The sequence below is a fragment of the Prosopis cineraria genome, unplaced genomic scaffold (assembly GCF_029017545.1).
Source record: "Prosopis cineraria cultivar Desert tree isolate PC_DT_omini unplaced genomic scaffold, ASM2901754v1 PC10, whole genome shotgun sequence".
Lineage (NCBI taxonomy): Eukaryota > Viridiplantae > Streptophyta > Magnoliopsida > Fabales > Fabaceae > Prosopis > Prosopis cineraria.
In genome coordinates this window covers 8,151,029-8,175,739 of record NW_026555341.1, presented here as the reverse complement: position 1 = coordinate 8,175,739, position 24,711 = coordinate 8,151,029, and the positions used below count along the sequence as shown (strand labels likewise).

At 33.8% G+C, this 24,711-nt stretch overlaps 4 protein-coding genes across 10 annotated transcripts; 3 read left to right on the top strand and 1 right to left on the bottom strand.

Annotated features, from left to right (window-relative positions):
• Positions 1–2,328: 2,328 nt before the first annotated feature.
• On the top strand, positions 2,329–6,850 carry LOC129323089 (bidirectional sugar transporter SWEET4-like). Its single transcript, XM_054969645.1, has 5 exons — positions 2,329–2,576; positions 2,702–2,738; positions 5,769–6,147; positions 6,234–6,353; positions 6,436–6,850. The coding sequence occupies exons 1-5, from the start codon at positions 2,528–2,530 to the stop codon at positions 6,643–6,645; spliced, it is 795 nt and encodes a 264-aa protein (XP_054825620.1). The 5' UTR covers positions 2,329–2,527; the 3' UTR covers positions 6,646–6,850.
• A 689-nt stretch (positions 6,851–7,539) lies between these two features.
• On the bottom strand, positions 7,540–11,284 carry LOC129323090 (uncharacterized). Its single transcript, XM_054969646.1, has 5 exons — positions 11,044–11,284; positions 10,644–10,714; positions 10,431–10,537; positions 8,340–8,374; positions 7,540–7,902 (listed from the first exon to the last, which is right to left on the bottom strand). The coding sequence occupies exons 2-5, from the start codon at positions 10,644–10,646 to the stop codon at positions 7,835–7,837; spliced, it is 213 nt and encodes a 70-aa protein (XP_054825621.1). The 5' UTR covers positions 10,647–10,714; positions 11,044–11,284; the 3' UTR covers positions 7,540–7,834.
• A 342-nt stretch (positions 11,285–11,626) lies between these two features.
• Positions 11,627–20,869, top strand: LOC129321680 (uncharacterized). Of its 7 annotated transcripts, none has more exons than XM_054967537.1 (14): positions 11,627–11,768; positions 11,980–12,205; positions 12,380–12,451; positions 12,832–12,906; positions 13,216–13,313; positions 13,557–13,797; positions 14,665–14,762; positions 15,016–15,256; positions 15,710–15,829; positions 16,269–16,325; positions 16,436–16,543; positions 16,667–16,731; positions 17,028–17,204; positions 19,319–20,869. In XM_054967537.1, the coding sequence occupies exons 1-13, from the start codon at positions 11,664–11,666 to the stop codon at positions 17,199–17,201; spliced, it is 1,680 nt and encodes a 559-aa protein (XP_054823512.1). In that variant the 5' UTR covers positions 11,627–11,663; the 3' UTR covers positions 17,202–17,204; positions 19,319–20,869. The 7 variants fall into 7 exon arrangements, 5 of the variants coding, with proteins under 5 accessions (XP_054823512.1, XP_054823513.1, XP_054823514.1 ...); XM_054967538.1 differs by lacking the exon at positions 19,319–20,869 and adding an exon at positions 17,805–18,157 and having other exon boundaries at positions 15,713–15,829; XM_054967539.1 differs by lacking the exon at positions 19,319–20,869 and adding an exon at positions 17,805–18,157 and having other exon boundaries at positions 16,676–16,731.
• Positions 20,870–21,880: 1,011 nt separating this feature from the next.
• On the top strand, positions 21,881–24,218 carry LOC129284327 (probable E3 ubiquitin-protein ligase RHA4A). Its single transcript, XM_054919754.1, has 3 exons — positions 21,881–22,647; positions 22,780–22,865; positions 23,488–24,218. Exons 1-3 carry the CDS (start codon positions 22,429–22,431, stop codon positions 23,720–23,722), a joined length of 540 nt encoding a protein of 179 aa, XP_054775729.1. The 5' UTR covers positions 21,881–22,428; the 3' UTR covers positions 23,723–24,218.
• Positions 24,219–24,711: the final 493 nt, after the last annotated feature.

The window sequence follows — 24,711 nt, the reverse complement described above, 5'->3', positions numbered from 1 at the left end:
AGGGGAAAAAAAAAAATCTTCTATCGTAAACTGAGTAAAACTAATGAGCCAACGCGTATAAAGTTAACAAAAAAAAAGTCCAATTATGAGAAAATTGATTTTTTTTTTTTTAGTCAGACTTTTCGAGCTAGCTTGAATACATTTTTTTTTTTAAAAAAAGGCACGTTAAGTTCGTTGAGGTCCGGATTGACTCGTAATCCAAAGCATGCATCTAGTTTTTTTTTAATGTTATTTACTAATTCTATATTGTTTATGTTATGTATTTTTTATTAATTATCATTATTATTATGACCCCACTTCTTTACCACCTCAAAATACATTTTTAAATTTATTTATGAAATTTATTAATAACTACCATTAAATTAAAATGAATTATTTTAATAAATATATAGCTAAAGTAATCACATGTTAATTATTATAATTACAAATTATAAATGGAGATATAATCCAAATTATTTTAAGTATAATAGTACTTTTTCTAAGAACGGACCATTTAATTTTTTTAATATATTTTGAATGTAGAAATTGAGACAGCACTGAAAAAATATTTAAAAAATATCGACAATTTTAGGGCTGGTTCCAATAAGTCGACTCACCGGATTCACCCTCTCTAAAAATGTCTACCTGGCCTACTATTTTATACTGTTCGCATCTAATGATTAATTTTGCATATATGGAATCTGACTGTGTGAAGCAGTTATAGTAATATACTCCGCCCGTTTAGCATAATATTATAATATAATGTACCTTTTTAAAGTGTTAAAAATATGACGCATTTTGATTATTTCAAGATATATAATTAATACTGTTTTTTTAAATGCATTCAATTACAAGTGTAATTAATAAATTTTTTTAATTCAGACAACTTAATAAATAAGGATAAACAAAAAAAAGGACCATGTAATTTTAAATGTTATTAATTAATTTATTGTGAGGTATAAATTAATTAAACGTGCCTCATATTTTTTAATGAAAGGAGTAATAAATACTACTTTCAGTTCAAAATATAAAAAACTTTTGACAATAATTCATGCACACCAATGAAATTTTTATTCTCACGAATATATATTGTTCTTCCCTCTTACTTTTGGTTTCAATTTATGATAACTGAAAAGAACATGTTTAATTCACAATAAATACAAGAATCTAGATTAATAAATATAAAAGATAAAATAAAAAATTATAAATACTAATTTATTTATATTTTGAATCAAGATTAGTTAAAAAAATGACCTATATTTTGGACAAAAGAAGGTAAGATTTTTTGACATGAGTCATTCTTTCATATTCTTTTTTAACATTTATCTTATTATATTGAGTAGAAATTTAAAGTATTATATCAATTTTAAGAAATTTGAACCTTCCACCTTGCATAAAACTAAAGAAATTATTTTTTTTAATCTTGCTTACTCCACATTGGATTAGATTTTTATGATAAAGCTAATTACGTGGAACTTTATACCTTGCTTATAGTTTACAAAACCATTAGAGCTAATAATTTATGTCAAATTTGATAAATTAACTTGAATAAGTCTAATAAATCTTATGATAAAGTTTGAGAGTTAAAAAAAATTCTTTAATTTGAGTTTATTTAAACCACCTGAATAAATATGAAGAAATTTGAGCCACACTCAAACTCATATTCTTTTTATTAATAAAATAATATTAATTTTTATGTTAGTCTCCATTTTACATTCACAAATCTTCTCTCAAATTTCAAATTCTAAATGAAGTTATAATATCCTTTTGTTTTGAATGTTTTTTTAAAAAATTTAATGAAGAATAACTACAAAAAGTTACGTCACATTCTTTCGGTTTTACCTTTTCAAATGCTTGGTTTCATCCTGCTAAGGATAAAAAAATGTTTATAGTGTTATATTACTTAAAAAAAAGTTTATTTTCAAGATGAAAAACTTGAAATTAATTCAAAAACTAAAATAAAAAACATGACAATTCAAATAAATTTATGATGGTATGGTTGAGTTTGACTATATAAATTTTGTATACGTTTGGATACTTTAAACCTCTCTCGGCATAAACTAGAGCAAGAGTGCGCTGAACCCGCGAGCATGTAACAACTAACAAGGATGAAGCAAGCGGCAAGGGTTGAAGCTTGAAGGCTGACAAGACAAACAAAAGTCAGTGGAGGAGAGTGATTGAGCTGATCAATTAAGTCGCTTTCTGGGGAAATGTAAGAGCACCTTAAACACAGTGCCAAGAAGGAAGAGAGAGAGAGAGAGAGAGAGCGCCAGAGGAACTATTGTCTGGCTAGGCTCTATATATAAGAAGACGTGCATCTGCAAGTCACATAACCAGATAACCTTCATCTTATTATTACATGTCATGCATCTGAATATATGCCACCGAACTGCAATTAATCTCTCTCTCTCTCTCTCTCTCTCTCTCTCTCTCTCTCACCGACCCCATCGGCCCATCTTTTAATTTCTCCTCACTTTCAAAACCTCTTTGTCTGTCCACTAGCAAGTTCAATTCCTCTGAGACGACGGCCTCTTCATCATCGGCCACCATGACTGCTGCTGCTTCAGACGTTGCTCGAACAGTTGTCGGTATCTTAGGTACGTTCAATTCACTTCCATTTGATCTGCTTCTTCTCCTGATTTATCCAAAACCCTTCAAAATTTTCTGAGATTTTGGTTACTTATTACTGTGTGTGCATGTTTATTTTATTACCCTACTTCAGGAAACATCATCTCCGGCTTCCTCTTCTTGTCTCCAGTGTAAGATTCATTTACTTGGTACTTAGCTGATGATCCATGATCTTCCTCCCGTCGAAATGGATTGACCGTTTCTGTTTGTGGTTTTATTGGGTAAACTTACACCTAAATTAAAATCTTATTAATTTATTCTCTCAATTTCTATTTATAAATCACCTCTAATATTTTTACTAAAATCAAAAAAAACTTTAAATTTTATTAACTTTATTTAAAAATTTAACAAGCAATTTTTAAATTTATCCTTATATAAAATATTCTATCATTTAATAACATTCTTAATATTTTATATCGATACAATAATTATTGAGATACTCTATAAATAGAACTAAAACAAATACTCTTTTAATCCTATATATAAATAAGACTAGAGGAATAAGATGCATGCACCATACTCACTGACTGAGTCCCTTTAAGATGGATTTATAATTATTAGGGAAAAACTTATATATTTATAATATTTATTTTCAATTAAATTGAGACATATGAATATTTTATAAATTTTTTATTTTATATAAATTCTTGTTATTAATTCAATTAACACATTAATATCCACTTGTAATAAGTTAATTGGATATAAACATATTAAGCACTTCCTCCGTTTAAAAATATAAGGTATTGTTAATTGAATCTTAACTCCCAATAAAGTAGTTATTTACTTTCTAATTAACTTTATTTTTTTATATTTATCCCCATTAAATATTCTATAATAAATATAAAGTTATTATTAATAGGGGTACTTTTAAAAAAAGACGATGATTACACTTTAAAAAACTAAAAGTACTTTATATTTTTTAATATTTAATTTTTTTAAAAATATTTTATATTTTAAAACGGAAGAAGTAAATAAGTTTTACCCTTATTTACTCTCTCATGCGGAAAGCAAATGATTGTTTTGATCTTTTAGGTATGTTGTTGACTTTTTATCATTACAGATTTTACTTCTACTTTTGTTAAATGTTGGTAAGAAAACATAATCATTTCAATTCTTATTATAAAGCACTTTTTAAAAGAAATTGATAGTCATTTGATGGGATATTGATTAAGTTTTTTCAAATGATAACACTATTTAAAGTTATTAACTATGAGAAATAATGTAATGTAAATTTAAAAACTTAATTTCATTTAGATATGAATAAAATTAAAATTTTATTTAATTTGAAAACTTTGATTTTAGTAATGTGGTTAGAAATGCTTTAAAATTAAGATATGATGTTATATGTGATTAAAGCATGAATATTTAATATAAATAAAATTTAAAAATTATTTTAAATTTTTAGACAAAATTATTGTTTTCCTTTTCTTTCTTTCCAAACCCTCTCCTTTAAATTGGAGGGTTGAGAGACATCCCTCCCTCTCTCCCTCTCTCCCTCCTCACCCTTCCTTTCATTTCATTAAAATTTCTCTTTTTTTTTTAACCAAACATAGTGTTAAGGTTTCGCGTGATTTCACTAACAAAATATATTGAAAGTTGGAAATGGTATCACGATATCACAATATTTATTTTAAAAATGAATGCTATAAATTGTATATATATAATAGAATTAAGAATAAGAAATGATTTTGACTCGCGTGTTGCTGCATTATACGTAATCAAATTCAAATTAGACAGAAAAGGCATTGACACATGAGCGCGCATAAGTGGATTTGTCTTTCTTGTGGTGGATTTTGCCGAAGTAAAGTGGCTGGGCCTGCATAACGTTTCTAGATCGATGGTGAATATTACCCCCCTTATTTACTAGACAAGTCTCACATTCATTTTTTTTATTACCTTCAATGCTTCATTAGCAGCGTCATTTTTCATTTAGTATATAATTTTGAATTAATTTAATTAATGGCCATGGAGAATACAATATAGGCTGGCCGGGACCCAGGATAGCCTTTAGTCTATAGAGCTAGACGTTTAGATTTTTAATAATGTTAATTTTATTTTGTATACTTATTAATGTAGTAATTGTTAAATTTTATAATTAGTTTAATCATTTTAACTTGAACTTCTTATACTTACGTGTTAAAAAAAATAATTACAATTAGGTTTCACATAAAAAATTAATTATTATAAGATTCATTAATAATTGAACTAAACTGCATTGACTGTTGTTTAAAAAAAAAAACTGCATTGACTGATGACTATCAATGCAATTTAATTCAATTATCAATGGACATAATCATAATTAATTTTTTTATGTGGGACTTGAATATAATTCTTTAAAAAATATATATAGTGCAATTTACACTTTCTTTTTCATTTTTCAAATATGTGTTGTTTTTATTATAAATAATACAAACTACTAATCATTTCACATGTAATTATACACACAGCAAGCCCGCACTTATATGCAACTTAAGAAGAGTCCACTAGTCATAGTGTTTACGATTAATGAACAATAAACTCGGTGACATTGCGTTCAGTTTTATATTGCAAACCATGACTTATGAATAATATATTTTTCTGTAAACTTATTATATATATACACATATATATGATGGCAAAAATGTGTGCGTGTGTAGGGTAGTAATTAATAATTAAAAAAGGAAGAAAGAAATTAATGGCTTTATGAATCATGACCTTTTAAAACAAAGATGACTAGTTAGGGTAAAACAACATAGAAAATTTGGACGAGGTCAAGGAAGACAAGACAGAAATAGGGATAATATGTCACCCAAAAAGAAAAAAAAAATAGGCACAATAATTAGGTTTTAAAAGATTGAATTAGTGAAGATTAGGTTCCAAACAAATTTTTTTTTTGGAAAATTAAGAGAAGATCTATTTATACAATCATAAATTTTGACTTTTTAATTGTAAATAAAACATTTAAGTTTCAAATGCAATCCTTAAATTATAATTGAGATTACATCTTTTATATGTATGAATAGATATTTATCTAACTCAATTTTTAAAAAATTTTAATGAGAATATAACTATTAATTCAATCTTTTAAGAATTAACTATCATTTGACCAAAAAACAAACAAACTGTCACTCTCTCTTAAAAATATGGAAGAAATTAAAGGAATAAAGGTGTACCCAATGCAGGCCAACATTTGTGGGAATATGGAAGAAAGGGTCGGTGCAGGAATTCTCGCCGGCACCTTACCTAGCGACGCTGGTGAATTGCATGGTTTGGACGCTGTACGGCCTTCCCATTGTCCACCCTCACAGTATCCTTATCGTCACCATCAATGGCTCCGGCGTTGCGATCGAGATCGTCTACATCGTCCTCTTCCTCATCTATTCTCCCCCGAGAAAGAGAGGCAAGGTCCTTGCCTGGTTCGTCCTCGAGCTCGTCTTCATCTCTGCTCTCACCATTCTCACTTTAACTCTCACTCATTCTCACAAGAAGCGCTCCACCATCGTCGGAACCCTCTGCATTCTCTTCAACATCTTGATGTACGCTTCCCCTCTGGCCGTCATGGTTCGTTCTCAACTCTTCATAATCTCCATCTCTTATATGTAGGCACTTAATTAGTAATCTCATGTGTCGTACTCTGAATTGGGCAGAAGCTGGTGATCACCACGAAGAGCGTTGAGTTCATGCCCTTCTTCATCTCTCTTGCCGCCTTTGGAAACGGCGTCGCTTGGACCACCTACGCTCTCATTCGTTTTGATCCTTTTGTCACTGTAAGTGATCTCTCTTTCTTTTCTCTTTCACCGTAAGTAATCGCCGCCTTTAGCTAGTGCTTGTTTCTCTCATTAATTCCAGGTACCGAATGGGCTTGGGACGTTGTTTGCGGTGGCTCAACTTGTTCTATACGCTACTTATTACAAGAACACAAAGCGGCTGATGGCTGCGAGGAAGGCCGAAGGAGAGATGAATCTGTCGGAGGTGGTGGTCGGGAATAGTACACAAGGCCCCGACAAGATTGAAGCTGCTGCTTCCGACGGACTTGGTTCGGAGGTCCGAGCCAAATAATATAATTAACAGAGTGACACCTGCTATGCATAAAATCTAATAATCCTGATGGATCTAGGCAGTCCAATCATGCACCATTATTTTAAATTTCTATATATAATTAGTCCTGCTTAATCCTCCATTTAGCTTTGATCTGAATATATATGAGGTTTTGTGTAAATGCTGAGGAAGAAAAATATAAATAAAGGAAAGCGTGAGTGTTCATATATGCTCCAAGATATATTGAGTGATTTAACTTCTAATACCATTGAAAGAAATTTTATTAGCCTTCTGTATGTTGTGGAATGCACTCTATCAATAACGATCGAAAAACAAACAAGTAGAGCGAGAGGGAACGTGAAAAATGTATGATACAAATAACTGCACGGTTTAGAAGCTCGAGTTACAACTATAGCCTTAGTGAAACAGCTTCTCATCCCTTGGTAGAGAGATCTCTATAATTGTAAACTATTGAATTATATTTGGAGGTTTTAGAGATGCAGTGAGGGGGGGAAAAGGCAGAAGCAGAAGAAGCAATCCAACGCACATCAGGCAGCACGCAAGGCAACCAACCAGTACTTCGTGACAAGTTTCTGCGTATCCCAACTATTCTGTAATTTCCAGACTGCCCCCGTTTTCCTTTTCTGTTTTTGTTTTTGTTTTTGTTTTTGTTTTTTGTTTTTGTTTTTTGGTGTTTCAGAACTCTGGAATCAGATATATCGGGCCAAGTTCATGGCCCTCCTTTGTAAATATCGATCATTGATGTTCTAGTTACATTTCAAGTTTTCCGAGTACTATACCTTTGACGGCTCAATTTATGACTTTTATAGAACCCGAATGTTAGGATTATACGAAGCATCCAAATTATGACAGATAATTGGCCTCTTGCACCTACCAAGAGGAACATCACAAAGAAGCCACAAACATCAACGAACTTTATCAAAGCTCGACAAGCACCAAGTTAACGATCTTAACGAACATGTTCCCCTGTTCAGGAGGGGAATGAACGTTAAATATGCAGAACCTACCTATGAGGTTGCGCCGCAATACAACAAGAAAAACACACTAATAAGCTTCAACCATTCAACTCAGATCCATAATCCTCGTTACATAATATGATTGGGATTTGGGATCGACAGGGCTCAATAGACCACACTAGTCAATGGATGAAGTGACAGAACTGTCTACAACTTTTGCCAACAAAAACCTTTCAGAAGAAAAGGATTGATACACCCATTGTAAAACACCCTGCTGCCACCCAAGGGCTCAAACGTTCACCTGCACAATGTCGCATCACAAAACTAATCAATTACCTACAGTTTAATGAAGACTTCAGCCACTAGAAAATCAACAAACTTTTCACCCTTGCTCAAATAATAAGTGGACTTTCCAAGAAGAAAACAAAAACAAAAAGTAAACCTAACCATGAAATAATGAATGTTCCTAGAATTCACATGCATGCGAATAGGGCTGCTAATAAAAGTATGCTGCGAAGTCTTTAAGACACAAGTAGCATTACATTTTAGGGTGACAAAGGATAGCTGGTGCAATGATCTGCGTTTTACAGGACAAAGCACCAGAGAGCAAACATTGAACAATAATAAAGTCAAGCGCAACAAGAAGCAAAACACCAATTGACCATTCAAGACCTATTCACTATTAAGTCCAAATAACTGACCATTATAGGAATAATTACAACAATCATAAAAACAAACCTATTCTAGCTGCCTTCCAAAAAAATCCCCGAAACCTGCAAGTTGACATCAAAAAATGGTTTATAAAAATAGAACATTACACATGCAACTATACTAATTACCTTAAGCAAGACAAGATTGTTGCATAATTGGAGTCCTAAAGGTACATGAAGGAACACCAAAAGTAAAGTATCCTGAGCTCAAACTACTTATTTTTACGTAAACATGTACATGCATGACACATTTTTCTTGTTGCTTTAAGTCAGAGCATGAGGCTGTGATTAGATTTTGTAATTTAAGAGGGAAAAAGTAATTTTTGGGGATATTTTAATTCTTTATTAAAGAACTAGATATGGACCCCCTCTGCATACAAAGTCTAAGGAATGAATCATACAATCATGGACCATGAATAGTACAATCTGTCATAAATTTTATCTTTTACATTGATTAATTGATTCTTTGCTTGGATTCTGAAGGATGGACTTCTAAATTTTTACTTTTGAGGCAATTTAGTAAGTTAGAAAGAATTGAAATGGTGCGCTACTATGTTCATGACTATGTTAAAACTAATTCTATATGGCTTTCAATCATCAAGAGAAATTTAGTTAACTCTGTTTTCACTCAGGCAGACTGATTTGATTGAAATTAACATCACCAGTCACCGATAGCATTGCCACAAATGAAGAAATCCGTTGGATATTGCTCTTCATTGATGCTTGCTTGCGGGTTTGATTCTGGAGGAATAAAAAGACCTGCAATACAGATTTTGTGCCTCACTTGGACCTTCTCACGACCTAGCTCTTGCATGATTTCTCATGACTAGCACCCATCTCTCTCTTTCTCTCTCTCAAGCATTTTGTCAATGTTCACTTGCCTCCCCCCACCCAACACAGGGATGAGCAGATTAAGTGCTTGATCTTTGGGTCATTTTGAGATAGCAAATGGCAATGCTGTATACATCAGTGGAGTAGGACTTTAACCATTGCTTTGTGTGATAAAACCTGACTCCATTGCACTCAGGTGGCCTTCTTTTAGTCTCATATTACACTTACACTTTATATGTATACTAACCTGATAAACCTAAGTCGATGAATTTTCCTTAAATCCTTCTGCCTTTGAAGCCTTTGTCAAGATTCCTCTCTTCTTATTGACACTAGTCACACTGTGTCATCCATCATAGCTCACTAGTCTTGTCATTTCCAGCCACTTGTATCATTCTTGTGTTGCAATCAAGTGTCCCTGATATTTGATCTCAAGCATTTCTCAAGAGTCTAAGGTATTGATTTCATTTATTTGCTCCTGCTGATACAGTATTGGGAGAAAATCCCTCACATAATAACTCCCTCTCACGTTTCCTCTGCTTTGGATTGTCTCTCCTTCATAGGACACACATCCCATTCAGCTGGACAAACATTGATTAAGGCAGAATAAAAGAAAGAGAGAAAACCCCATCTGAAGTGAAAATCCCCAAAGAAGGGGCAAAAAAGGTTTAATCTTAGAGCCTATTCATTTCCCTCTCTTTGACTTTACCATGTAATTTTTACCATGAGAAGAATGGAATATCGCTTTGTTTTAGTATGTATTTGGGTGAACTTCTGATGGATCTTCAGGTAGAATGATCTAAGGGAAGTAAATTTAGTTCGTACAATTGATACATTTTTCACACCTTCCTCTTATTTTTATTTATCAAGATCATTAAAACTCCTGCATTCTCTCGCTCTAATTTGCAGTTAAGTTTAATTGGATTTATTTTTTCTTTAAAAGACTCCCGTCCAAACCAAACTGACCTAGGCTGGATTGATTAGTTCAATTTTAACCAAAATGAATAGATTGATAATAGAAGATCTCAAGCCATCCAACTAGATTAATTTGCTTGGTGGTGGAGAGCCCTAGAAAGTTAGAACAGACCATTTCTCCAATAGAGTTACATCAAAATTGAAAGGCTGGAAATTACATTTAACTAAGTGTAGACAATTTAATGCAACTGAATATTGAGGAATGGATTACATTATTTAAATCCTATGAGTACAAGTACATTTCTGGGAAAGTTGAAATTGGCAACAGGTATATGATTCATGAAATCACACAGACGAGAAGAGAAAGCAAGCATACCCAGTTTTCTGTTCGAGGATGGTGGGAAACTGCATCTTTAGAAATGTGCACGTACAAATCACCAACAGTACCACCGTCAGAAACGAATGGAAATTAAAAAGAGCAGACTGTGACCGTGAAAAACGGGGGAAAAAGGTAAACTTGTAAATGCCAGCCAGAGGTTGAATCATATGATGATGAAAACAAAATGAAACACTGAGTTAGTGGCATTACCATGCCTGAGCAGGTGGATATAAATTTGATCCGATGCTTCCTTCAATACCGCTTATTGTCTCCCACTGGATCTGCATGGAAGATCGGGGGAAAAAACAGATGTAATCAATTAAAGGTTGAACTTTTTATTATTAAGGGAATCGTAAAGCTAGTTCCATAGGCCTATGAGTTACGACAGATTCCTTTCGCCCCGACACAGATCCGGGGGGGGGGATATTATTCCCGGGCCGACAGCCAAGGGCACAAGCCCCAACTACTGAATTTAGAACACGAGCGTGAGTGAAAATAAAATTTGAGAGAGCAAATTCTTTGTTCCCATTTGCTAAATAATGCTTCTGCACCTCGTGTAAATCCCGTTTCTTGAATGATTCAAGAATTTTTAAGGTGTTAGATGACTAACCAGAAACTCAATCGATGGAGGAGGAAGGAGCTGCTGCCTGAACTCTGCCGTTGTGCCGCAGGGCCCGTCGATCTAGTGGGTTTGCTGTGGGCTGCCCGTGGCCGGTGTCCCTAGACTGAAGATACTTGAATGCGAAGCGAAGGAAGAAGAAATGTACCAGGAACAGTTTGTGGATCGAAAATTTTACAAAGAGAATTGAGTTTCCGCTTTATGGTCCTTGATTATCTGTTGGTTGGGCGGACTGGAAAATCGGGTTAATGCTGGATCATTTGACGCAATTGGACCCTCACTATTTTCTTAACCTATTAACCTTAAAACTACGCCGTTTAGTCCTTGAAGGGTTAAAACCCAAAAAACAAAAAGTCAAAAACCTCGAAGATTGCTTTCTTTTTTTAACTTTTTTTGGCCTGAATTTAAGACTCGAAAAAAAAAAAAAGTGCACAGATGAGCGATGGAATGAAACGGCGCCGTTTTCCACCGAATTCCTCCCACCACTCAGACGGGCAAATTAAACACAATTTTTAAACCTTCCCGCGTCCTGCAGTCTTACTCCGCGAAACATTTTTATCCCTTCAAATTCCAAATCTAGATGGTCAGGTGCAGTAGTATGTGAGGAAACAATGGGGAAAGCGAAACGATGGACTGTGACCTATACGAAGCACATCAAGCAAAAACGCAAAGGATACCAAGATGGTTTTCTAGAAGTCCAGGATTCGACTAACAAGGTATTCTTTTAGCTATGATTTTCTATAATGATTTCATTTACTTCCTGCATCTGGCTATACAATTAGATAGGATTAACGGTGATGGCATTTTCTAGTTACGCATTATTACCTCTATGTTATATTTAGATTCACAGCGGTATTGGAACCCTTCTTGTTATTACTGCTCTTACGCAGAATTTGACAAGTTTCGAGGAACTGAATCTATTTGTAGGTTATGCTTTATGATGAGTGCGACAAACTCTTGGAGTGTAGACTATTGAAGAATGATGAAACTGTTAACCCTGGTGAAACTCTGACATTCAATTGCTACCTTGTTGACATCGGTGATCAGGAGGGAGATAGTAAACCTATTTCTGATTCAAATGTTGATAGAGCACATAAGAATTTTGCACGGCGTCCTAATAGGTTGAGTGGATCAAACTTTAGGACTCCATCAGGTATAAGCTGTCTGATATTTCTTAAAAAATTTTATAGCACTAATTACCAGAAAAAAAAAAAGATTTATCGCATTATTCTGTTTTGGAAATGTCAACATTTCAACTTCCGATTTCTCCATTTACTTTTCCATTCGATCTCTTATTTATTTATTTATTTGTCGTTTTATAATGTAGGCGACAGCAAAACTAATGTAAAGGAGAGCAAAGAACGTCATGCTCTCAGCCCATCACAAAAGATTATTAAAGGTTGACTTACTTTCATAGTTTGATTCATACAACTTCTCGTTGGTGGTCCATATGTTTTTGCTTCCCAGAATTTCCTCGGAAGTGCTTAGAGCTCTATGCTCTTACAAGCTTAATCTATATTTGTATGCATGCACTACTACCATGCGCACACGCGAGCGCACGATCCACATGCACTTTGTGTTGAAATTTTTGTAATGGGCTGAAATGGCCTAAATTGAGTATTCCTATTAAATTCAGCATGTTCTATAGGTATTTTTCTTGGACAAGTATATTTATTTAACACTGCTATTGTCATACTGATGTTGTTACCTGGCAGTAGTTACTTTATGAATTTTTAGTGCAGCATGGTTGCAAATGCATGATAGTTGCTAAAATTGCAGAGTTTAAGAAAAGAGAGCTTCTTAAGTATAAGTCACCGAAGATCAGTCCGGAAATAACGAAACCCAGCACACCAGGTTAGTCTATTAACGCAAATACATGTTCACTTTCTTGCTTATCTACTTTGCTTTCTTTATAGGAGTAGTGTCATACCATGCCTCGAAATAACGGGTTAGCACTGAACAGAATAAATTCTGCCTTTCTACTCTCTCCTATTGAAGCTTAAATTATAAAGAAACTGACAATTAATTGTAAGATATTTGATTTACTTACACACGACTTTCAATCTCCATTTAAGGAATCATTTAATTTCTTGCTGTTCCAATTTTCTGGCAATTTTATCTGCTAACTATTTAACGGTTTTGCACTTTAAATTTTCTGATTAGAGTGGCAGGTTCTGTATACTTCACAAGTGACTCAAAAGGCAAAGAAGTACCATGATGGTTTTTTGAAACTTGTGATTTGTGGATCCAGTACTAGACAGGTTCACTTCTAGACATATCCTTCATTAAAAATAATGCTTTCTTCTGACTTAAGGTGATGGTTGGTGAGGGAGGGAATTTAATAAGTGCAATATTTCATAATTTCTCTATCTCGTCCGCTCCCTTGCCAACTCCAATAATGTGATTAGAGGTCCTTATTTAATCACCTACACAGTTGCAGTAAAAATTAGATACTCAGTACAACGAATGCTTAGATTCCCTCCCCCCCGCCCCCCACATTTCAGGTAATGCTGTTTGATGGAAGCAGGAAACTTTTGGACAGCAAATTCCTTAAGAAAGATGACGTAATTGGACCTGGCGAGTCACTTGCATTTGATGCATATTTGGTTGATGTTTGTGAAGATCAAGGAAATCATGAACCAGATTCCAATGTTCGTGGTAAAAAATGCACTGATGCTGAGGAAATCAGGAAGATGCACTGGCAGCAATCTTGTCATGACACCCATGTAACTGGTAGACAAAGTGGTTAGTTGACTTGATTTGGGAATTTTTTAGCTGGCGACTTCATGGTGTATTGGTTTTACTTATTTCTTTTTCGCTTTCGTAATATTTTTAGATTTATAGATATAGTTTGCCTTTTGCCTTTCCAATCAAGTCTTAGATAATAAACTAAATCTACTATTCTCGTGCTGCTGGCTTCTGATATAATTATCTTTTCGCATTCCTATTTGTGTCTGAGCTGTACTTAGTAATCTTTACTAGCTAGCTCAAGCTTGTTAGTTTGTCTTATATGAAAGGAAGGAAGAAGTATAAAAGGGAGGGAAAAAAAAGAGCAGAGTATGCTTGTCTTCGTTTTGTAATTATTCTATATATCTAACGCCGCAGATTTAAATTACAAAATATTTTATTTTAATTCTAGTTTAAAAAGGTTCTTTTAATGTTTTTTAATATACGTGATTTTACAATTGAAGTGTGATGTGATCATCTTCCTGATGAATCCTATTGGTAATATTGTATTTGTTGACTTTTGAATGAACATTACGTGGGAAAATTGTATGTAAACTCTGCTGTCAGTTTAAGACATAGAAATTGCAACTTCATAGGGTATGTAATTCTTATGGCGCTGTCGTCCAGTGTGCATCGGCATATTTTTGTCCGGGTTAAATTTAATTTAACATCAATTCGCTGAAACTGATTTGTCTATTAGAGGGCCTTTTCCTTGCTTGTTTTTATTATAAGAAAATTATATCTTCTTTTATGGTTGATGTTCTTCAATTTCTCTGGAGTAAGTTGCCTCCGGTTATGTTCATAATTATATTCTCCATTTATTTTAATCTTCAATTTTCCATCTTCTTTCAAAGGCCACCAATATCACTTTAATTTTCAATTTAGAGTGGCAGGTGATATATTCAACGCGGTCCACTAAAAAATCCAAGAGTTACCACGATGGTTTTTTACAACTTGAAATTTTTGGATCTCGAGGGAGACAGGTTAGTTTTCACTCTTATAGTTTTCTGGTTGGTCTCTTTAATTTGTCCATTCTTTTTCTAAATCCATCAGTGTCTTTATCTGTTGTCAATTTGTTTCGCTTCCTGTTTATTTCAATATTGAATCTTCAACAATAAATTGTACAGCCTTTTCGATCATTAGACTGAACATTAGGTAGGATATGAGTATGTTTTCTTTGATTGGCATTGTATTAAGTTATTAATTTTGCTTCCTTTGGTGTTCGATTCTTTTCAGGTCGTTCTTTGTGATTTGAATAAAACACCTATAGAGCGCAGGTTCTTAATGAAAGATGAAGTTATAAGACCTGGTGAATCAATATACTTCGATGGCCATTTTGTTGATGTAGGAGAGCCCAAAGAAAGCCATCAATCTCCGATGAATGCTGATGAGAAAGGAACTGGTGATAATTTTGTTCAGAAAAACATAAGATATGAACACCACGGCTGTCTAAAGGCCAACCCGATTGTCGTCAAAGGTTATTATTTGACTTCAAAAATTTTATCTTTTTAGTGGACTTGGTATGGACATAAAGTTTTGTCCATGTCATTTAAATCTTTTTTTAAATACTAAATATCTTACTCATCTCCATGCTTCGATCATCCCTGGTCTTGTTATTGTAACCCTTTCTTTCTTGTGCATTCTAGACATCTTTTTCATGATTGGTCTATCTGTGCTTCAGTCCAGTCTGTTTTATCAGTTATGTGACAACCATTCATTCGGGAAATTGATCTTGGGAAAAAAAAAAAATCAGTAATGAATTATATGTCTCCTTGATTACTAGTAAAGATAGCAGTTAAGATTGCGTCTACTATTTAGTGCAATTAACAGATGCACAGATTTCAAGTTAGAGCACATCCTGATTCTCTTGCTATTTTGACCTAATAATGTCTTTATATTTTTCCCTTCAATGTTTTTTGGCCTCACTCAGCAGGTGAGCCTCACAGTAACGCTTATTTAGCGAAAGAAGCAAACTTGAACTCCCTTTTCTCTGGGTCAGATGTGATCAAATCAAGCATGATGGCCCTACCAGCCAAACCTTTACGTGACAGTGCGTATTGTCTAATCACTCTGTTTTATCCGTGTGACATTCTTCTTCTTTTTTTTCGTATTGAATCATCTTATCATAGATCTTTTCTTTGCATGTATTTTCTCTATGCTTGCTTAAAAGTGTTATTGAATTATGTCGTTTCGTGATTTCAAATTCAAGATGTAGCTTCCACAAAAGACTTGGCTGTTTCATGCTCTATTGCTTGATATTGTTATTGCTTGACTGGTTCACTGGCTTGTATAAAATTATGAGAGGGATGATCGTTCACAAAAACTGCTTGAGCTTCAATGGAATTGGAGCATGTACCTTAGATGTAGGCTAGGCTTGACATGCCTTTGATGTCACAAGAATCTCCTTTTCGTCTTATTGATAAGCTTTTCTGACCTTAATCCGTTGCTTTATTACTCTAATATGTGATTGATTTCTGCTACTTCCGCAGCCCATCAAATATTGTCTCTTTTGCAAAACCGTGTGGCTCCAGAGAGCAACGTTAAAGGTAAGACATGAAACCTCACCAGAAAACGTCCTACCTACAAGCCACAGAGGTCTTGACAATGCAACTAATTTTCTTTTGGTGAAAATAATGCAACGATAGAGTTTATACAGGTGTTGGGCCAACAATAGACTCAGCGCCCAGTCACGGTTCATATGAAAATCTTCAAGATATGGAATCCATTGAGACCATGAAGTCTTCCAATGTCTTGCCTTCTAAAGGCAAGTGTGATGGAATTCGTGAATTTCCAGCACTTCAATTTTCTGATCTTTAAGACAATAGATTTCATGACACCAAAACTTTTTAAGATGCTCATAACTATTTGTTGATTCTGCTTAAAGTAGATTCTTCAGGAGCAAGTGGTAGCGCCAGCTTGCAATCACCCAATAATATCGGAAGTCCCCAGCAGGTCTGGTCTCAAATTAATTATCATTACCTCAAGGCTCAAGTGCCATTTATCTCAGCTGAGCTCTATGGTCGAAATCATATAGCTTAGAATTTTTGATGTCTGTATCACAGAAAGTTCAAGTGGTCTCAAAAGTCAAAATAATTGGTTGTATTTTCCAGGTTTTCTTTTCCGTGTTTCGAAATAAGTTCTGTAAAAAGCCCACAAAGAGTTTGCGCGAATAATTTGTTTTATATATTGGGGACAAACCTTCAGCTGTCTTGAATTAATGTGTTTCATTTGCAATTTGCTTTCTGTAGCCCGATCCCTGCAAGGAAGCTCAGACAAATAAGAGTGAGGCAGTTTCTGATTTTTCCAAGTCAAGTTCGGGTGTGCACTCTTCTTGTTCTGTTACCAGCGAAGGTAAGAGAAATGAGGAGTTCTCGCGTTCAAAGGATATGGATGATTGCCCAAGCTTTGGCCTTGGGTTTTGACAGGTAACGCGTTGAAATTTCTCTTTACTATATCCAAGGCCATTTCACTCATTTGCTCGCAATCGTTTGGTACGAAAACAATTGCATTGCCTAATCGTTCAGATTGGAGATATAGTGAAAGACGCCGAAATCTTGAATTGTCATACCATACAGGGTACAAACAAATATTTATGAAGCTTAGAAAAGATAAATAAAATAACCAATCGAATCTACTAGTAATTTTACATTTGTTTTAATTGAGACTGAGAAGGGAAATAAAATAAATATGTTCATGCATGGTAACTCGTGACTTCAATCTTGCCCCGATTAAGCAGCTTAAAACTGCCCCTGATGTTTGGCCATGCTTTGGAAAATAAACTCACATAATTTGAGTTATTTCCTGTTGATATAGAAGTTAAGCCTGAGTCATTGCTGAAAACGATTGGGCTGAAATAATATGAATTAAGGGCCAAGGAGAGACCGAACAAAATCTGATTCTGATTATGCTTAAGTATGCCTTCACTTGCACTTGATTGCAATATGGTCCATCCATTTCAGATGCCTTGTATGAATATATTTGTGAGATGCTGCTTTTGAGTTTTGACTTTTGAGACTTCGTTCCAGGGAATATGGTTCTATGCGGTTGTGGTTGAATACTTGACGTATCACTTTCTGTTCTGTGGAAGCCTGATAGGGTGATAAGTAGCAGGTTATGTTTCTTTATAATAAAAAAAATGGTTGAATGCTATGTGCAGTTGTGGGCCCTGAGGTCAGAGGGGCTTATCAGATCACACGTGATACAATAAATTTTTTTTTTTTTTTGGCCAGTGTGATACAGTAAATTCACGGAACGTAACGCTGACCTGACGAAAATGTAATTCTAAGGAGATTGTATATTTTTTCAAATACAAAGTAACGGAAAAACATGCAAGGAAATAATTAGGTCATGCGAGAGCAAATGGTATTTAAATTTTGTACCCTCTGAGTGGATTAACAAAAATTGTAGTATTTAAATAGTCATTAAGTGTATGACAAGCAAACCAATTGTTCACCTATTCGCTTCTTTAAAAATGTGCCCAAATATTATAATCTAATCTTTCATGATTAAATTTATGATTCTATTAATAGTATTAAAGAGGATGATTTTAATTGTAATTGTATTTAATAAGTGTAAGAATTTTAATTGAATTAAAGTAGACATTAATTTAGTGAAATCTCCATTCCAACATGGGCCAAGTTTTTCCAAGATATTTATAAGGGAGAATTTCATTTAAGAAGCACAATAGAAATATAATTATTAGTCTGTTTTAGAGGAAAAAAGTCAAAATGATTTTAATGATAAAAAGATTAAAATATTTTTTACTTGTTATGTAAGATGTTAATTTTCTTATGTATTTATTAATTTATTAATATTATTTATAAATTACATTTATTTGTTGGATAATTAGTAACAGTGATTAATTTGTTAACTTTATTTTTTAATTTACTAATATTAGTTGCAGATTATAAGATCTATCAATAATTTATAATTAATGTCAGTAAATTATAATATTTGTCAATAATTCATAATTAATATTAGTAAATTAACAAATAAAGTTAGCAATTTAACAATTAATATTGTTGCTTATGATTGATCAATTGGTGTCAAGTTTTATATAATTATTAAGATGTCAATTTATGTAATTTGCAATTCATTCGTGCATTAATAAATGGAGTAAAAAAATTAACATATAGTAATTTTACATAATAAGTAAATAGTATTTTAATTTTTTTATTGTTGAAATTCTTTTGATTTTTTTTTCTTGAATTGAACTAAAATTTTAAATTTTTTTTAAATCCATTAACAATAAAGTTTTTACAGTGATTCTTAATTGAGATTTTTTATATTCATAAGTTTTGTTGTAGTATTGGGGTAGTACCTCTTATCTAACTTTCCTAATCATTGCAAATGAGCCCTCCACCAAAAACTGAGCGGTTGGCGTCCACCAACCTATTAATATCTTGAGATTTGCAAGAAAATATTTGAAGGAAGAGGGAAATTTTGAGTTTTTTAATATGATACAATTACATCCTTTATGTCACTTTCTACAAATGTACAAATAAATGATTATAGATTATTGGGCTTTTTCTTGTTTTAGGCAAATGTTCGCGGGTCTTGGATTTTTCTCAACCTTCGAATATATTAACTCGAGTGCTGTTATGCCTTGACCTCTTTGAATTGTCCCAGCTGAAGCAATGTCTTTGTTTCACAATCACGATCTTTCACCTTATAACACCAATGGCCACCATGTGACCCAGCTCTCTGCCTTTTAAGCTCAACTGATGTATAAATGTGGGAAGCCGCTATTTCTGGAGATTACTAGGGCAATAAAAATTTTAGCACTTTTTTTTTATTAAAAAAATGTTATAAATGAGATAGCAGTGAGTGTGATGAGATTTCGGAGTTTTAGATCTGAGTCATCTGACCCCAATCCCCAAACTCACCGTGGGTGGCTGGGTACGTGAGGGATCGAGATAGAGATATACAGAGATTGCTTCAGTATCCACTAACAACAGTAAGATAGATCTCCCACCTCGATTCTTCACAAGATGACAAGGAAGCAAAAGTTGAACTACTTAGCAACTATCTCAGTAGGAACTAGTGGCCCAATCGGTACAAGGAATAACAGGAAAAAAAATGGAATGCAATGATGATTGTCGAGCATTTATTCGGTGAGGCATTTAGGAATTGCTGGATAACATTTGCTTTTTGAATTTAATAAAATAATAAAAATATATAAAATGACCAAACTACCCACAAAAAATAGGGAGCCCTTCCACATCTTCATCTTGCAGGATCCCGACCAGCATCTTCTATTCTTCTTCACTGAACCAAGGCCAGCGTCAGAATTTTGGGTCTTCCTTCCACCATAAATCTAGCACCATCTTCTTTTTCCTTGAACCCTGATTTGAAATCGGAATCTTGCCTCTTCTTTTCTATCAGAAATCTAGGACCATCTTCCTTGAACCCAGACCCGTATCGCATAGCCAACAAAAATCTAACCCCTTCACCAACCTTCATGGGGCTTAAAAAATCCCCATCCCTTCTTCTTCCTCTTTTTTTTTTTTTTTGCTTTGTTTTTACAAATTTAGATCAACGCCAGATCTAAAAGGAATAAACGACAGGGGTGGTGAGAGCAAAACTCAACCAAGTTCAAATCTGATGAAGATGAACGACGGCAACTAGGGAAGAATGATGACACAGCTCGGCGGTGCCAATGGAGGGCATCTTCGTGATCCGATGTTTCTGCAGAAGGTTGTGAACGCCGGGTCGCCGACGTCATTGCCGAAGATGGAGAGTGGGTGGGGAAGATGGAGGAAGGGTCGACACATTGGTTTGGCATTTTTAAGGGCAAAAATGTATTCTCTCAGCGATTAGAAGAGGTCTGCATCCTCGTTCATAGGGTCTGATCATGTAATCTGGGATGCAGGCTTAATGGAATGAGGTAGCCATCATGTAATCTCCTTTTCATTACGAAGGTGCAACCAAACGCCAAGAATCATGCACATGCATCAGGATTATAGGTCATCGTTATGCAGGGAATTGAACCGAACGGCGCATAGGTGTCCCAAGGGAGAATTTTCTTTTTTCCCCTAAAAAATTATCAGTAGGAATTAGGAGTGCAAAAGCAAATTTGGCAGTGGAGAAAGTGAGAAAGGTTGCACAACAGTTGAGTATTGAACAGACCAAGATACGTGCTCTTTGCTAGCCAGGACAGTCTATTTAATTTAAATCACATTTGGTTATTAAAATAAAATAAATTAAATTAAATTAAAAAATAAAGATAAAAATTAATTAAATCACCCTCCTCTCTAATGATAAAATTTATTAATATATACTATAAATATGAGAATTATCACTCTTTAAAAATTTCACAAATCGTGATTTTCAACTTCATAAATTAAATGATTTCTTTCTTTTATAAATGTGTTCATTTATTTTTTTAGATTATTTTATTTTTATCTTTATTTTTTTAATTTATTTCATTTTATTGTAGTAAGCAAACATAATCTTAAGGTGTCTTTCTTTCTCTTGAAGGTCTCTCCACAGTCCATACAAATTTATGAACTTTCTGAGATCGTTTTATCAAATTAAAAGTATTTGGTTCGTGATTATATTCCTTTATCTAACATGAAGCTAAAGTTTGAAAGATAAGTCTGATCTTTTTGGTCTTTTCTTTTTCTCCTGATTAATCTCTTCGAACTCAAACAAATAAACAATGGGAAAAGGGCTTATTAGCTTTTATTCGAATTAAATAAAGCTCGTCAGTGAAGCGTAAGGTTTAATGCTGCATGCAAAGTTTACGCTTTAATACAAAGTTATTGGAGGAATATTTCTTATTGGTCTCCACTCCCTCGCCAAATAGGAAAGAATAAGTTCTTTGGTTATTATAATCAGTAATGCTCCACGTTAATTCATCATCTTTTAAGATCACTGATTAATTAATATAACAATTGATGATGATAGGCTTAAGGAATAAATTTGTAAAACCAATGGATATGGCAGAGCTAATTGATACGATAAAGATAATTACAGGCCTATTGATCATCATCAATGACCCTGAAATCAAAACTAAGCGCAAAATCAGATTTATATGGTACCCGATAATCATATAGGCATATTGGAGATGACATTCAGCAATGTATGTCGTATTAGTGCCATGAATCAGTTTCACTTCGCTAATTCACCTTAGAACTCTTCCTTTTAGAGGAATAATAATATTACTAATATTAATATTAATAAATATTAGGTGTGGTATCAGTTATAAGTATTAAAAAAAAATCAAAAAGCAAGATTTTGTGAGATAGTTAGCAGTTAGCACTGAAAGAATGCGGTGAGATGCTTGGGCCCATGGAGATAGAATAAAGACAGCTGGGCTTAAAATACAAAGAGGGGTGAGGGTCCATTTCTGAGTGGAGAGTCATGAACATGTTCCATCATTTTGAAAAAGAATTGAATTTGTACCATCCATCTCAGAGTTCTACTTGCTACCTGCAAGCAATCTCATCATTTAATTAAATGATTGAACACAACAAAGATTTAGATAAATGAATTTAGCCCTTTCTCCCTCCTAAGGGCAATTTTTTGTGTTCCTCTCCTCGGTCAAAAACAGATAAACAAGAGTAGCAGAAGCAGTATATGAAGTATATGAAGATGATGATGATGAGTAAAAGTAGAGAGGAGTGAGTGAAGTAGGAATTAATTACAATGGGTGTTCCTCAAACTCCAACCACATCACCAAATCTGTATCCAGAAGAACTTCAGCTAAAACTATACCAGGCCTTCATTTTCTCGATTCCAATTCTATTTTCTATCATTCTCTTTCTCTTGTTTTATTTGTTCTACCTCAAGCGCAGGGCTTCCTCTCTTTCTTCCCCTCCACACTTTCTTCCCACCACTGCACCTTCAACTACCTATCATTCCACCGTAAGTCTAACTCTTCCTTCTTCATCTCTCTTTCTCTCTCTACTTGTCATTTCAATTTCTACGTATATATGCCTTTATTCAGTTCTAGGGATTTCGATTGATATACTTAATCTCCCTCTCTTATTTTGGCAGCCTTGTCGTTTGGATCTGACCCCTCAGTTCCTTGACACTCTTCCAAAAGTTTTATTTGATGAAGAATTGAAAGCAAGAGATTCACAGTAAGTGTTTCCATCTTCATTTCTCTTTTCTTTGCTCATCTTCCCTGATAGATAGTTTGGTCTATATATTGTTGTTCTTTTGCTATTGGTGCTAAACCAGAGTGTTTTGATTGCTATCTCCTAAAAATTGAAGTACGCGTACAGTATTTGAACTCTGGAAGCTTCTTGTTATATCCCATCACATGCATGTCTGTGAGATTAGTTCAAAATTGTTAGGAACAGTTGCTGTATGAAAGGTGGAAAAATATTGACAGTATCTTCAATTGAATTCTCAATTTCTTTCTCTTCCCATCCCCCCCCCCCCCGAGACTCACATGTATGGCGTCCACTATTTTTACAAAAAGAGCTACAGCCAAAGGAAATAAAAAAAGATAAGTGGAATGTATGAACAATGACATCTCTTGGATTTCAGCACAGGAAAGAAAAGATCAACATGTCTGAAGATGACCCAAATGGAATAAAGAATCCTACACGTGTCTGTCGATTTATAGTGGATAGAACAACCACCCCAAACAAACAAAAAAAGACATAATTTGTGTGTGACTGTGTGTTGGAAATATCATTGATTAAAGTATTGCGTGAACTGTTCTGAATTGAACTGATTTGAAAAATGCTGAAACAGATGTTGTGTATGTCTTGGAGAATTTGAGATGAAAGAAGAGGTATTACAGTTCCCCCAATGCAAGCATGTATTTCACAGAGATTGCATATACCATTGGCTCCATTCACACTCCACTTGTCCACTGTGTAGGTGTTGTATCATCCCAGCCACTAAGTTTCTGAATCCACCAACCCTCCATACTCATCCTCCTCCTCTTGCAGATGAAGCTGCTTCAGCTTCTGCTTCTTCCAACTAAACGCAACACATTTTGCAATCCAGGGCCTCTTTCAATCCCACACATTTGTCAACTTCTTCATATTTATACGCCCCCATGCATGCATGATTCATCAAATAAACCAAACCCTTTTTTTGTTTTTGAGCCATTGCCTCTGTACATTGGATTTGGAATATTCTAACTTGACAATAAGCAGAGGGACATGTCCATGGAGGTGAAAGACAGTTGAGGAAGCCTGGTAATGGAGAAACATTCCGGCATGCAAAGGGTTGCCATCTTGCCGTTACTTGTTAAACCAATTTCAAGCAGAGTTTTCTACACTCCCTTAAGCAGTTAAGCTAGCACGTGTATAATTAATTATTAGCTTATATTTCTATGACGTTGTATATTCTATCTGTATGTTGCTTGGCGTTTCCTCTGTCTTCTTTGGCGTTTTATATAATACATACGATATGTCTATATGATATATGTACGTATGTACACAAGCAAAAGAATAGCGGCAAGCACGGTTATAACTTGTTAGTCTTGCATTTGGAATGAGTACTCTTCAGCATGAGAAAACAAAAATTAAGAGAATAACAGTTAGGTCTAAAAATATTAAATTAATAATAGTTTGGTTTTTAATAAAATAATTTGCAAATATCAATTGTAAATAAATATTTAAGTATTAAATGTAATTTTTATATTGTAATAAAAATTTATATTTATAACTGTTTGAATTAATATTTATAATTTATTTTAAAAAAATTGTCAAAGACTTAACTATTATTAAATTAACATTTTGGGACTTAATTTTTATTCTTTCAAAAAAAAATTCCTTGGGATTGTGCTAATTTTAAATCAAATTGGTCTTTTTCCATACTCTCCTCGGTTTTCTAAAATTATTTTTGCTATTCTTTTGGTAAAAAAAAGCATTATTTGGTATTTGAATATTGAATAGTTTTTATAATTAATTTTTAACTATGCTTTTACTTTGTTTATTATATTTTTTAAGAAAATAATCTATTAAA